The sequence below is a fragment of the Sus scrofa genome, unplaced genomic scaffold, assembly GCF_000003025.6.
Source record: "Sus scrofa isolate TJ Tabasco breed Duroc unplaced genomic scaffold, Sscrofa11.1 Contig2471, whole genome shotgun sequence".
In the NCBI taxonomy this organism is placed as follows: Eukaryota; Metazoa; Chordata; class Mammalia; order Artiodactyla; family Suidae; genus Sus; species Sus scrofa.
Window position 1 is genome coordinate 2245131 of NW_018085100.1, and position 12961 is coordinate 2258091.

The 12961-nt window shown below is 40.0% G+C and overlaps 1 protein-coding gene across 19 annotated transcripts in view; it reads right to left on the reverse strand.

Moving 5' to 3' along the window:
• Window positions 1-12961, reverse strand: part of KCNT2 (potassium sodium-activated channel subfamily T member 2) — a 339487-nt gene that overhangs the window by 148754 nt on the left and 177772 nt on the right. For all 19 annotated transcript variants that reach the window (XR_002341192.1, XR_002341191.1, XM_021081854.1 and 16 more), the window contains 2 exons: window positions 12653-12789; window positions 9846-9909 (listed from right to left, as the gene is read on the reverse strand). Coding sequence is in view for 17 of the 19 variants with exons in the window: in XM_021081854.1 (XP_020937513.1) it covers window positions 9846-9909; window positions 12653-12789 (201 nt within the window). In the remaining 2 variants the exon portion in view is untranslated. The remainder of the gene's footprint in view (window positions 1-9845; window positions 9910-12652; window positions 12790-12961) is intronic.

Below are 12961 nucleotides of genomic sequence, written 5' to 3' on the forward strand. Positions count from 1 at the left end.
ACGGTTTTCAGGAAATTTCCAAGTTTGCTCTCATCTCTGATCACTATGCCCCTTTGGCAAGTACTGCTATTCTATGAAGTCAAAATGCCATAACCAGAAGACCACCACCAGGGTCACACCGAGACCTCCTGACATCAGCCTCAACGATCAGGATTCTCTCAAAGAAAGAGGGGTGCATGTCTGCCCCCGATTCTTCTCTGAAACCCTGTGTTTCACATTTTAGACGATCAAACTCCCTGCGATTTTCTCCAAGTTTGAGCAGAGTCTTTAAGGCATTAGCCTACTACGGCCTCCTTTGCCTGGCCAAGCAATACAAGCTCTTTTTTTTCTCCTTCACCCCACACTCTGTCTGTGTGTCTATTCAGCAGCCTTGGACAGAGGCCAAGTTTCTGCAATGGTAATAACTTCTTTGTAGGGTTGCTGTAAAAAATACACCTCATACATAATATGTATACATATATATGGGGTCTCTAGCCTGTAACTGATATTTAGGGATGGTTAATAAATGAGGGTGTGATTAGGTAGTTCTTCGTTTTTTATTTCCAAGAAGCAAGCAGTCTAAAAATTAGTACTGCCAAAAAAACAACTAAAGGAGAAAAGCAAACACTGCAGGTTTCTTTAGAAACAGATCACTTAAGTAAAAATTCATGTGCCTCATTCAGCTAAGAAAATCAAATTCTTTCACCACTGCAGAGAAAGGCTATCCAGAGGGCAAATTAATTATGCTTCATGAATTAGAATGACTCAGAGAAGAGACTTAGCTTTGAACAAATCTTTAAATTAAGAGCACATCTACTGTTAGATTGAGCGAACAAGATGTTCAAAAGGAAAGCATCTGAATCTTATAAAACATATCACCATATAAGACATCCTCCCTCTGTCCTTTCCCTGCCTTTTACTTCCCAGATCGCTGTCTCAGGATGTGATTCCAGGGAGGGTCCGACATCACCACCAAGTTCCATCTATCGATGCTACAAGTTTTCACCCTCTGCTACCTCTGTACCCTCATCTTCACTTACTTCTTATCAGCTTACAATAAATGTTTCTCCAAAATAATCAGACCCTTGCATACACAGTCCCCTGGCTTGCCCCTCTCACTTAGTACCACTCTGCAGGCAAAATTGCAACCTTGCTGAATCTAAGGCTCCATCAACCACAAGGAACCACAGGCTGGGCATAAACACACAGATGCTAAACAGACCCTTCTTTAAATTCATGACGGTCCATCACATCACCCAGCAGGAGAGCATCCCTCGGAACGCCACATCTCTCCAGTTCACCTCCTCTCCCACGATTTTAGACAACTCTTTTACATCTTCTTCCCTCCGCAAATCTCTACCATATGATGAGCTCAACTGCTGTAAAAAAACGTAGGAACAGTTACGAGAAGAACTTCCAGAGCTCTACTACATTTGACCACACACCTGCCTCTGGATCTATATATCACGTCTTCTTTGTTTCTAAAATGGATGAGCATTTGACCATGTACCAAAGGCGCATCTTTCATCCATGCACTGAATCACATCCTGTCTTGTACATCCTAACGTGCACATGGAGGAGAAACCAGGCTGCTCCTTCAACGCTTTTCTTAGAAATCTCGGCCTAAATATCCAAGTTCAACACTCTCAAATTCTATTCTTTGTCCAATAAAACACTACTCAGCCAAGTCCTCTGCCGCTTTAAAACAGAATCATCTTTCCTCCCCTTTCCAACAGCATGTTCCTCACCTCCACCTGGGACCTCACCAGAAGCACCTTTAACATTCATAGTTCTAGCAACATTCTATCAATGATGGTAGAAGCATTCTCCAAGACGATAGACGCTTTTTCTACATCACTTCTCTTCTCCTTCTGAACCCTCATCAATGCTCCATTACTGTCAGTTTTTCTACCAGATATTTTTTCAAGGCAATCTAAGCTTAGTCAGTCATCCACCTCAAAACATCTCTCTACCCATTAGCCAATTCCAAACCACTCCCATAGTCTGAGGTATTTATTCCAGCAGCACCTTCCTTCTAGTGCTAAATAAGCCGCAACAATGTAGCACAAACTTGGAGGCTTATACAAAAAGAATGTATTGTTGCAAGTTCCCATTGTGGCTCAGCAGTAAGGAGCTCGACTCTATCAATGAGGATGTGGGTTCGATCCCTGACCTTACTCAGTGGGTTAAGGATCTGGCATGCCATGAACTATGGTGTAGATCACAAACACAGCTCAGATCCTGTGTTGTGGCTGTGGTGTAGTCCAGCAGCTGTAGCTCTGATTTGACCCCTAGCCAGGGAACTTCCATATACCATAGGCGCAGCCCTAAAAAGCAAAAAAATAAAAAATAAAAGAAAAATGTATTATCTGACAATTCTGAAGGTAAAAATTTCAAAATCATGGTATTAACAGAGTTGTTCCTTTTTGAGGGCTGTAAGGAAGGGATCTGTTCCGGGCTTCAGCCTGTGGCTCGAAGATGATTGGGTTCTAGTGACCTCACATTCTTCAATTTGTCTCCAAATTCCCCTTCATTAAGGACACTAGTCATACTGGATTAAAGTTGATTGGAATGAACTCAGTTTAACATAATTATCTCCAGATGATCAAATCTGAATTACAAGGGGTTAGGACTTCTACATAAGAATCTGGAGGGCAGGGAACACACAGTTCAACCCAGAAGAGCTTGTAATTTAATAGTGGACATTGCTCCTATACAACTGGGAAAAGTTTCGAGAGTCAAGTAATAAGTATCCCAAGAAAAGTTCCCTGGGTACTATTGATATTTAAAATGTTAAAAAGAGAAAAGAGCCTTTAAAGAAAGTGGGGGGTGAAATGGCCTAAGATTTAAGAATTGTACAAAGAGTAAGGACACAAATGCAACTGGAGAAGGAGAAAAAAGGTACCAACAATAACTGGACCAAAGAGAACAAACGATGAAGATAAAAACAGAAAGTGATTTCTACCAGGGGACATGCAGTGTTCTTGGAAAGAAGCGTCCAGCGATGTGGGTAAAGGGTAGGCTGGACTGGGAAATCTTAGGTGGTTCTAAGTTTGAAACAGCAAGTGCTGCTTTTTTCACTAAGTTAGAAAGAGGAGAAGGAATGGGTGATACCTACAGGAAGAAAAGTAGTTTGAACGAATATGTACCACAAAAATATTCGAAGGAAATGAGAACATGATAGCGTCTGCAATGTTCTCTCCCATAATAATGAGTTTTATAATTATATTTTTAAGTTACTCTTTCACCTTTCTAAATTAATCATTTCATCTAGACGTCAACCCTCCCTGCCATTTCACATGCCTTTCTTCTTCATTCTTCTCTCCTTTATACTCATCACCATCTAATTTTCTGTTAATTTACTTACTCACTTAGTATATTGATCACTTCAGATAGATCAGCCCTGTGAGAACAGAGATTTTGCTGCTCTGTTCATAAATGTATGTTCAATGGGTACATCAGTGCTTGGACCACAGAACACTCAATAACTACGTAGGGGGTGAATGAATTAATGGTTAAAAGTGGTGACAGTGTTATACTGGGCACTTTTTTTTCTTCTATAAAAATATCATGCTCAGATCTAAGATGGATACAAAGAATTACGTCAATTAGCCCCATGTAAATTTGAAGCTAAATGCAATAAGCCATATCAACTTTATATGAAAACATAAATAATAAATCAACATGACAGAATCGTAATTGCAAACAGCAAATCTACAGTAAATAGAAACCCCCCCCATTCTGTACCTAGAATGTACAGCTTATTTTGAAAATGGAAGTTGGGGGGTGGCAGAAAACAACGTAAGGAAGAAAAGAGACACTGCAACCAGAGTCATCCCTGTGTCATCAGTGAAGGGTGTGTACAAGGTCACACCCTTCCAAATGTTCACGGAGTTCAACACTTAGAGTCACTCAGTCGATAACAGCAGAAAATTTAGTTTTGGAAGGTAAATGGTATCGTTCTCAAACGCAAAAACGGAAACTACTAAAGGCCCAAACTGGATAATGGTAAGTTGGGAAAGAAAGCTGAAGAAAGAAAGAAACAAATGTCGGGGGTTTTTATTAATGAGCAGAGACACAAAGTATATTATCAATAGTTTAACAGACCCGAAGTAAACGTATTCTTCGAAGGGACAGATCAAGGATGAGAAAGAGTGGAACAAAAAACAGACTGAAATTACAGAAAATGCCTGAAATTATATATATATACACACACACACATATATATATATAATTGTATGTATAATATATATGTGAGTGTATGTATATGTATATATGTGTACATGTGTTATACGTATATATAAAATATTTCAATCATAATTCCAAATAGTGGAATGACTTTTCTTTCTTTTTTTTTCTCTCTTTCTTTTTTCTTTACTTTCTTTTTTTTTAGGGCTGCACCTGAGGCATATGGAAGTTCCCAGACCAGGGGTGGAATCGGAGCTGTCACTGCCCACAGCCACAACCACAGCAAAGCAGGATCCAAGTCTCATCTGTGACATATGCCACAGTTTATGGAATCATCAGATCCTTAACCCACTGAGTTAGGCCAGGGATCGAACCCACTTCCTCATGGATACTAGTCAGGTTCTTAACCCACTGAGCCACAACAGGAACTCTGTGGAATTCCTGTTGTGGACGTGTGATTCCTTTTGAAGGATGTGTGATCCATTTGGCCAGGAAGCTAACATCACCAGGGAAGCAGTTTGCTACACGGAAGGCATGCTGGATTTGAACTGACCTGGCTAGAACGCAGACTCCACCACTGTGGGAAATCTAATTAACAACTCTGAATTTGGAAACATTTGTTCTCTCATCTGTAGAACAATTGCAAGGAGGAAAAGACGTAATGCACACAAAATGCCTGACCATGTGAAAGCTACCCACTAAATAACAAATCTGTCTGGTTCCTTTTTTCTTTTTTGTATTAAATGGACTTGAAAAATTGAGCTAACCTGTGTATTCCAATGTTAGCAATATTGACTAAGACTCCATTTCTACATAAACAATATTAGAAGTGTTCCTAAAATATGAGAAGTGTTTTCAAAGTTATCTTGAGAAAAATAACTGGACATTTTCTTTAAAAAAACAGATACCACTGGCTTCATTATTTTCAATTTCCCGTCCTTTGAATAGAGTTCAGTAATAATTTTGATGCAATGGACATGTAGTGTTCACATCATTATGGCTCATTTATAATAAGTCATGGTGAATGATACAGTTACATTTCCAGTCTTCCATGATCTGCTTTCCTTTGGAGAAAATACTTGTCACTTTTGGCCTATATTTGGTTTTCTAATCACTTACCACTAATTCAAGATCTGCAGTGTTAGTTTGCTGGGGGCTGCTGTCACAAAGGATCAAAGACTGAGTGACTTAAGCAACACAAATGCATGTTCTCTTAGCTCTGGAGGCTGAAAGTCCAAGATCAAAGTGCTGGCAGGTTCGTTTGCTCTGAGGCTTCCCTCCTTGGCTTGCAGACTGCAGCCTTCTTGCTACCTCTTTGTGTGAACTTCTTCCATGCCCTCACACACACCCTTCTTGTCTCTCTGTATGTCCTAAGCTCCCTGTCTTCTTCTTTTTTTTTTTTTAATAATTCAATGAATTTTATTATAGTTGTACAACCATCATCACAACCCAATTTTAGAACATCTCCATTCCAACCCCCAGTCCATCCCTCCCCTGAACCTGTCCCCTTTGGGAACAAAAAGCTCTTCAAAGTCTGTAAGTCTGTTTCTCTTCTACAACTAAATTCATTTGCATCCTTTTTTTTAGATTCCACATATGATGTCATATGATGTTTGTCTCTCACTGTCCAACTTCACTTAGTGTGGTAACTTCCAGATCTATCCATGTTGCTGCAAATGTCATTATTTCATTCTTTTTTATGGCTGGGTAATATTCCATTGTATATATGTACCACTTTAAGTATAAGGACAAACTGTCAGATTTAATTAGGGCCTATCTTAATGACTTCATTTTAACTTAACCATCTTTTTTTTTTTTTTTTTCCTGCTTTGGCTGCACCCACGGCACATTGGAGTTTTCATGCCAGGGATCAAATTTGAACTGCAGCTGCGACCTATGCCTCAGCTGCGGAAATGCTGGATCCTTAACCCACTGCAACACAGTGCGGACACCTTAGTTACTTTTTAAAGGCCCCACCTTCAGACACAATCACATTTTGAGCTGCTGGGGGCATGGGGGCTTTAACATACAAATCAGAGGGGGACACAAGCTCCCCACATCTGCTGACAAGTGGAAACTTCCTCTACATAGAGTTAACCATGTTGGGGTATACTGATTTCATCGTTTTTCCAGAGGCAGCCCCCGCTAAGTGCACTTAGAGTTGTTGCTCAGCCATCTTCCTAGAACCTGCTCTGACCACAACCACAGGAACTCCCACTCCCTCCTCTGAGTTGGCTTCTATCTTCCCATTCCCCAAGGTTTTGGTAAAACACACTTCCCAGAAGCTTCCTAAGGACTGTGCAATTTTGAAAATCTTTACTATCTGAAATATCATTCTTGTTGGACTGAAATGTTGCCAGGATACAGAATTCCAAGAGGAAAAATATTTTTCCTCAGAATTTTGAAAGCCTGGACCCACTGTCTTCTGGCTCTGGTCTTACTGCTCAGTCTGAAGACATGATTCTCTATCCTTTTCTCCTACTTTACCTTCTCCTCATTGTCATTCTTTTCTTTCTCTGGGTCCTTTCTTATCGCAATCTCTCTGATGAGTCTAGGCTTTTTTTAGTCATTATTCTATAATAAGTGGGCCCTCTCAATTGGACAATTTCAGTCTGAAAAATCTGATTGTATTATGTCTTTGAGTAAAAGGTCTCCCACCATTTTCTGGATCCCTTCTTTAAATTCTTACTATATGCATACGGTTTCTTCGCTACTATTTCCTGACTACTCCTTTAATTTTCCACTCCATGGCTTTAGTTTTAATTATATATACAATATATTATATGTGGTTTAAATATATATTATATAATACATGTAATATATATTGTATATATTATATGGTTTAGTTTTCCATTGTATGGTTTTATTTTCCATTTTATTATTCTTTCCATTATTCTTCATTTTTTCCATGTCCCCAGATTTATCTTCCAAATTAATTTAAGTTTTCATTCATTATTCTATTTTTATTTTGCAGGAACTCTTTTTGGTGCACTGAATGTTTGCTTTGGTTTGTTTTGTCCTATAGTCTACTAATCTTGTTTTACACATGTATGCTCTTCTTCTCAACTACTAAAAATAGGATATTTATTATATATTTTAACATTTATTTCTTCTCCCAGAATTCTACAGTGGTATTGGTATATCCTCTGAATTCTTTTTTGTATGCTTTTGGTATGTCTGTTACTTGGTTCCTTCTTTTTCTTGTTAGGAGTTTCCTTAATAAATGTCTAGTAGTCACTGCAGTTTGAACATATGTAGGAGTGAAGCACTCAAAAGCTGTTTGGGACCTGAGTGAATGCAGGAACCTTATTTTCACATATATCTATATTTTTCCATGATGGCCCATTTCCCCAGAGAAAGTTCCTCCAACCTTGTGTCAGTGGAGATGTGGACCTGGCTATAAGGTTCTCAAAGTCCTTTTGGAGAAGCATCTCACATTCAGTGAGACGACTTGATCTTTGGTTCCTTTGATTCCAACCTGGACCCTCAGCTGCACCCAATGTTTCTGAGTGAAGGGTGTCCCTGGATCAAATGCTCCATAGCAAACCTCTTTTTCCAGGATGAAGAGAGAGACCAGCAAAGGATACATGGAGGGGTTCAGGGAATCTCACCGCTTCTCTTACAGATTTTTAATCCCTAGTCCTATATTTAGTCCTGCGTATAACCCTACTTGCAGAGACATCTGATGCCTCTATTTCCTGTGACTTTTGAGGCACTGCTGCAAAAAGCAGCCTGCTTCTAATTGGCTTCCTCTCTCTACTTAAGTGCGACCTTTCTTCTGTCTGTTAAGTCAATTACCACCCATCCATCTGCTTTCTAGCTTCCAAACTTGTTTTAGTGTCATCTCACCTACCACCTCCTTTGTCCCCATGAGTGAAGTCTTTGTACTCATTTCCTGTCAATTCAGTAGAGTATCAGGAGGAAATGGCAGACATTCGCTTAACGGAGAGCTTCCAAATCCCCCTGGAAGGGTACTCTGAAAGACATTATGTATTTATTTCCTAGTGTTTATCCTCTCTGGTTGCATACATATTGGAAGCAAGTACTTTAAGGCTAAGTTGACACGGGGGGACATAAGGTTGCCAAGCACGTAAGTTAAGGAAGTACGGAAACACGCGGTGGACTAAGTGCAGCTCAAGTGCACTTTTTCAATAAATATGTTTGGAGCACCTCCTGTACCAAGCCAACCAGGCAACAATACATAAGGGGACTGCGGGTGTCTGATCTGAATTAAGACAGTAACTTGGGAGAAGGAGGGAGCAGATGAATTTTAAAACACACATTTTGCAGAGAAGCATTTTATAGATTTTGTGATCATTCGTTTGGTCTTCGGCTGTGTATTTGTTTGCTGGGCTGTGGTAACATGGTACCACAGAGCGGGTGGCTTGATGGAAAGTATCATCGCATCATCCTGGAGTCCAGAGTCCAAAGTCAAGGTCTTGGTGAGAGGTTCCTTCCGAGAGTTAAGAGGGAAGGATGCAACCCACACCTCTCTCCTGGCTTAGAGAAGACGGTCTTCATGGGCACGTGGCATTCCTTCTCCCTGTTATTTGTCTGTCACCCTTTTACATGACACGGCTTCTCTGGGACGATGGCCCGTTCTAATACACTCACAATAACCTGATGGTCTCTGCTAAGATCCTTTGCCAAATCAGTTCACATTGTGAACTACTGGGTATGTGGACATCAACACGAGAGTTCCTGAGGGACATAATCCAACACGCAACAGGCCTCTTCAAAACAAGGATGCGTAAGCTGGTTTTCAGACGAGTCAAACGTTGAGGCAAATTAGCATGAGGACAGCATAAAGCCTGCCACATGCAGGACTGCAGTCCTAAAGTACCGTAACAGAGCAGGCCTCGTAGATGCTCCTGAAAAGCGCAAATCACGCCTCAAAAGACAGTACATTTTCTGTCTTTTCCCTGATTCCTACAAGAGCCCACAAGGTTCTCTCTTATCTATGTACCACAGCCTTGACCAGAGATAGACTTACTGGCTTAGAAACACAGGAGTTAATAGGACATAAGCCAACATAAAATAACAAGGCACTTTGTAAATAAAAGTAAAAATGCATTTTAAAAAATATAAAGTTATCTTTTTGGTAAATTATACAGTTTAACTATGAGGTTAGAGGAATTTAGCCCTAGATATACATATATATATCATGGAGGTCACATAAGATTACCAAACTGGGAGGAGCTTCAAAAAATCACCTGGGGATCTTTTAAAATACACAGATTCCCAGTCCTCACCCTATATATCCTAAATAGAATTTTCACAAATGCATATTTTTTTTTAGAAACTCTCCAACTGATTTTATGCAGGCTGCCTGATCCATCTGCCTTGTTTTTGAGTTGAGGAAATTGAGATCACTTTAACAAAATTACATTGCATAGGATATATTTAATTAAAAATGATCGAGTTCTCTTTCTATATGACTCATTTCATTTTGATCAACAGAAAACTCAAGGATTAACAGAAACTACTTCAAGAATACTTTGTCAATACAGTCAGTGGTGCAACTCTCCTTATATCATGGCAAGGTGGTTTAGAGAAACGTTTCCCTTTGATAAAATTTTAAGGTCACCAATATTTGATATTGGGAGATTTTCAAAGAAGTAAAATAAATCTTTTAAGGAGAAAAGAGTAATTTACTAAAAGAGGTTTTGGAAACTTACAGATGATGTCCTATCCACTTCACACCGGCTGCTCAGAATAAAACAGGCCTCGGCATCATCCATCCTAAATGCAGACAGAAAAACAAAATAATCACATACTGACATATCTGTGTATTATATGAAAAACAGAATTCCAGTGCTTAGCCCGAGGCGTACAGAGCACATGTAAACTATGAACACCCTTAAGTTTAAATGAAAGTTGGATTTCTAGCTGTCTTGGCTGTGTGTGACTGTGAACAAAACAACTTGTTAAGATGGCCACAAAACCCAATAGTTTATAATGACAGAAAAAAAAGCCGATTTTTATTTTCTCTTTTATCCTCATGCATTTTTTTCAGATATACACTTTATGTAAATTGAGGGGCCTGCATTAGCCTTCAGTTTCGATGGATTACATTTTGGCTGCAATGCCTCAATAAAGCTAAGAGAGAAGAAACGAAGCTGCTGAGGATTCATAAGCCAAACTCTACTGGACATGTATATTCCCCGGAGATGAACTGTGACTTGTTCCAAACCTTTCCTTCATGCTAAAGTTCTATAGTTCTTCCAGTTAGTGATAAACAGCAAGTATGACGCTTCAAGCGCCTGATAAGTAATGTTCTATAAACAACAACAAAAGCACCCTGTCTATTCTCCAAATGAAGCAATATTTATGTTTCTGGCTCATTATGATAAAAGGAAAGTTTTCCCCAAAATACTTTTGGTGGAGAGAAAAGATAAAAATCCATGGAACGAGACCAAAGCAAGCAGTTCTGGGAAAACGCGACGTGGTCATGGTTCTAAAGACAACAGGGGCAAAATGTATAACATTTTCTAACCTTCCCCTTCCACTGAGCAATTTGGAGCTCATACAACTGACCATTGGGACTGGTTTGGTGAGTCCTGTTCCTTGCTTCTTGCACGGAGAATCGTGCTGTATTCGTCAACATGAAACCCCAAATCTTTATACGACGTCGGGATAAGAAATGAACATAAAAATGGGTTCTCTTTCCCGCCTCCTTCTATCTTAACCCAGCCTTCTGAGAATTACCAGCCTCTCACCCTTTTTAAAATTCTAATGGAGGAATATTTCTTGCAAACATGATTGATTTTGCTCAGAAAAAAATTAATACTGTTAAAACTAAATACTCCTAGGTTCTAAGATACTAATAGCTAATCCTAAGAGCTTAGATTAATTTATTATGTAGACAAAAGTCTCCATTATTCTCACTGAACACAATATGAGCATTACTCCTTATTACTACGTGAGACACTTAACTCATTACAATAAATTAAGCATATTGACCATCTATGCCGATGACTATAAAGACCCAAATTATATTACTGTCCAATCAACTATTTCTTTAAAGTTCCCAACTAACATAGACAGCAGATTGTTGACAAACACTTGATGCTGTGTTTCATGCGTGGAACTGAGAGAATCTGATTATCAGACTGTCATATGCACAGAACCAACATACATGAAGCATTTAATCCACCACAAAGACTCCAATATTCTCAAAGAAGCTTAATTCTCCAATTATGTACCATTCATTATATCCTAATAGTTTCCACTGACCTTTTTGTTTCAGACGTTATTAAATCATTGGGAAAAAACACCTCAATTAAATTGACCTATTATGTATAAATTAAAAGCAATGCCAGAGTTGCTGTTATGAGACATCGGGTCGTCTTCTGCAGGAGAAAGCAGCAGGAAAGAGCTTGGGCATTTTCCTCTGCTCTTTTCCATCGCTCACACATGCCCTGCCCCTTGCACACACACGCACACAAACACCCAGAGAACACGCATAAAGCAACTCAGAGCACACACAAATACACACAGAACATGCACCAACACACACACTAACACGTATACTCAAAAAAAAAAAAAAAAACCCAAAAAAGAAAAACCACTATGTTATGAAATGCAGTGAAGAGAGTTGTGATCACACCAAAGTATGTAGGACGACTCCAGGGTAAACATTAGGACATGTTTAAAACTTGAAAAGCAAGAGAGGAGTTCTCTTGTGGCACAGGGGATTCAGGATCTGGCATTGTCACTGCAGGGGCTTGGGTCACTGCTGTGGCGTGGGTTCAATCCCTGGCCCGGGGAACTTTCACATGGAGCAAAGCCACCTTTGCTAAGGATCTCTTCTGACTTCTGAAACCAGGGATGCTGCTGTGCCGACATCCTGATGCTCCCGTGTCCACAGTCTAACCCACCAAGCCCTCACTCTGCTCCTGTGGAATGACCCCATGACCCTTGACAAACATTAAATACTACATCACCTTCAAGCCAAGTGGGCTGATAGCTGCACAACAAGAAGAGGGCAACAGAGGCCCTGTCACCTTTCTGATTCCTCCAGCCCCTGGGGACTCTTTCATCTCAGACTCCAGGTAACACAAGCATATAGCACATGTATACATAATGCAAATTCCCTAATATGTAAACCTGGACTGGAACTGCTCTGGCATCTCACATAATGTTTAGTCCAAGGGTTTATATATGGAATAACAACAGTATCCAGGGATTCAGAGGTAACTCCCCGTGATACCAGACTGCTCAGCTCATCACCCAGCAGCCTGGAGTAGTGACGCCACATCACCGTGCTGTGTGGACACGGTCTGCTGCTGCTACACACGCCGCCCCGAGAAAGAGGCGCAAACACACCGACTTTACACACCCAACTTTCCAATCTGACCAGCAGTGGGACTGAAGGGAAAACCTGTATTCAAAAACACATCTTGCAACACTGAAAATGACTACAGTCTGGAGGAGAGAAAAGCTGTGACAAACTGCAAGGTGAAAAAGAGACAGAAGTACTTACTTTGCTCTCAACAGGTCCTGATCTTTCAGGGCTGAACCCTGAAGGTAGATGACTCTCTGGGACCACATGGGAATCTGCAGGACCCTTCGAACTTGCACATCCATTTCAGTGGGACACAAAATCACCACATAATAATCCTATGCAAAACGAAAGCAGGCAATGGGATAGAAACAATAATTCTGTCTTGTAGGCAAATATAGAATACCTAAGAAAAGTTTGAAAGAGGGAAAAATGGAAATGAACTCTTGCTAATAAATAAAAGTTTGCATTTAAAAGCTGGGCATGTGGAGCATAACATGATACTGTATT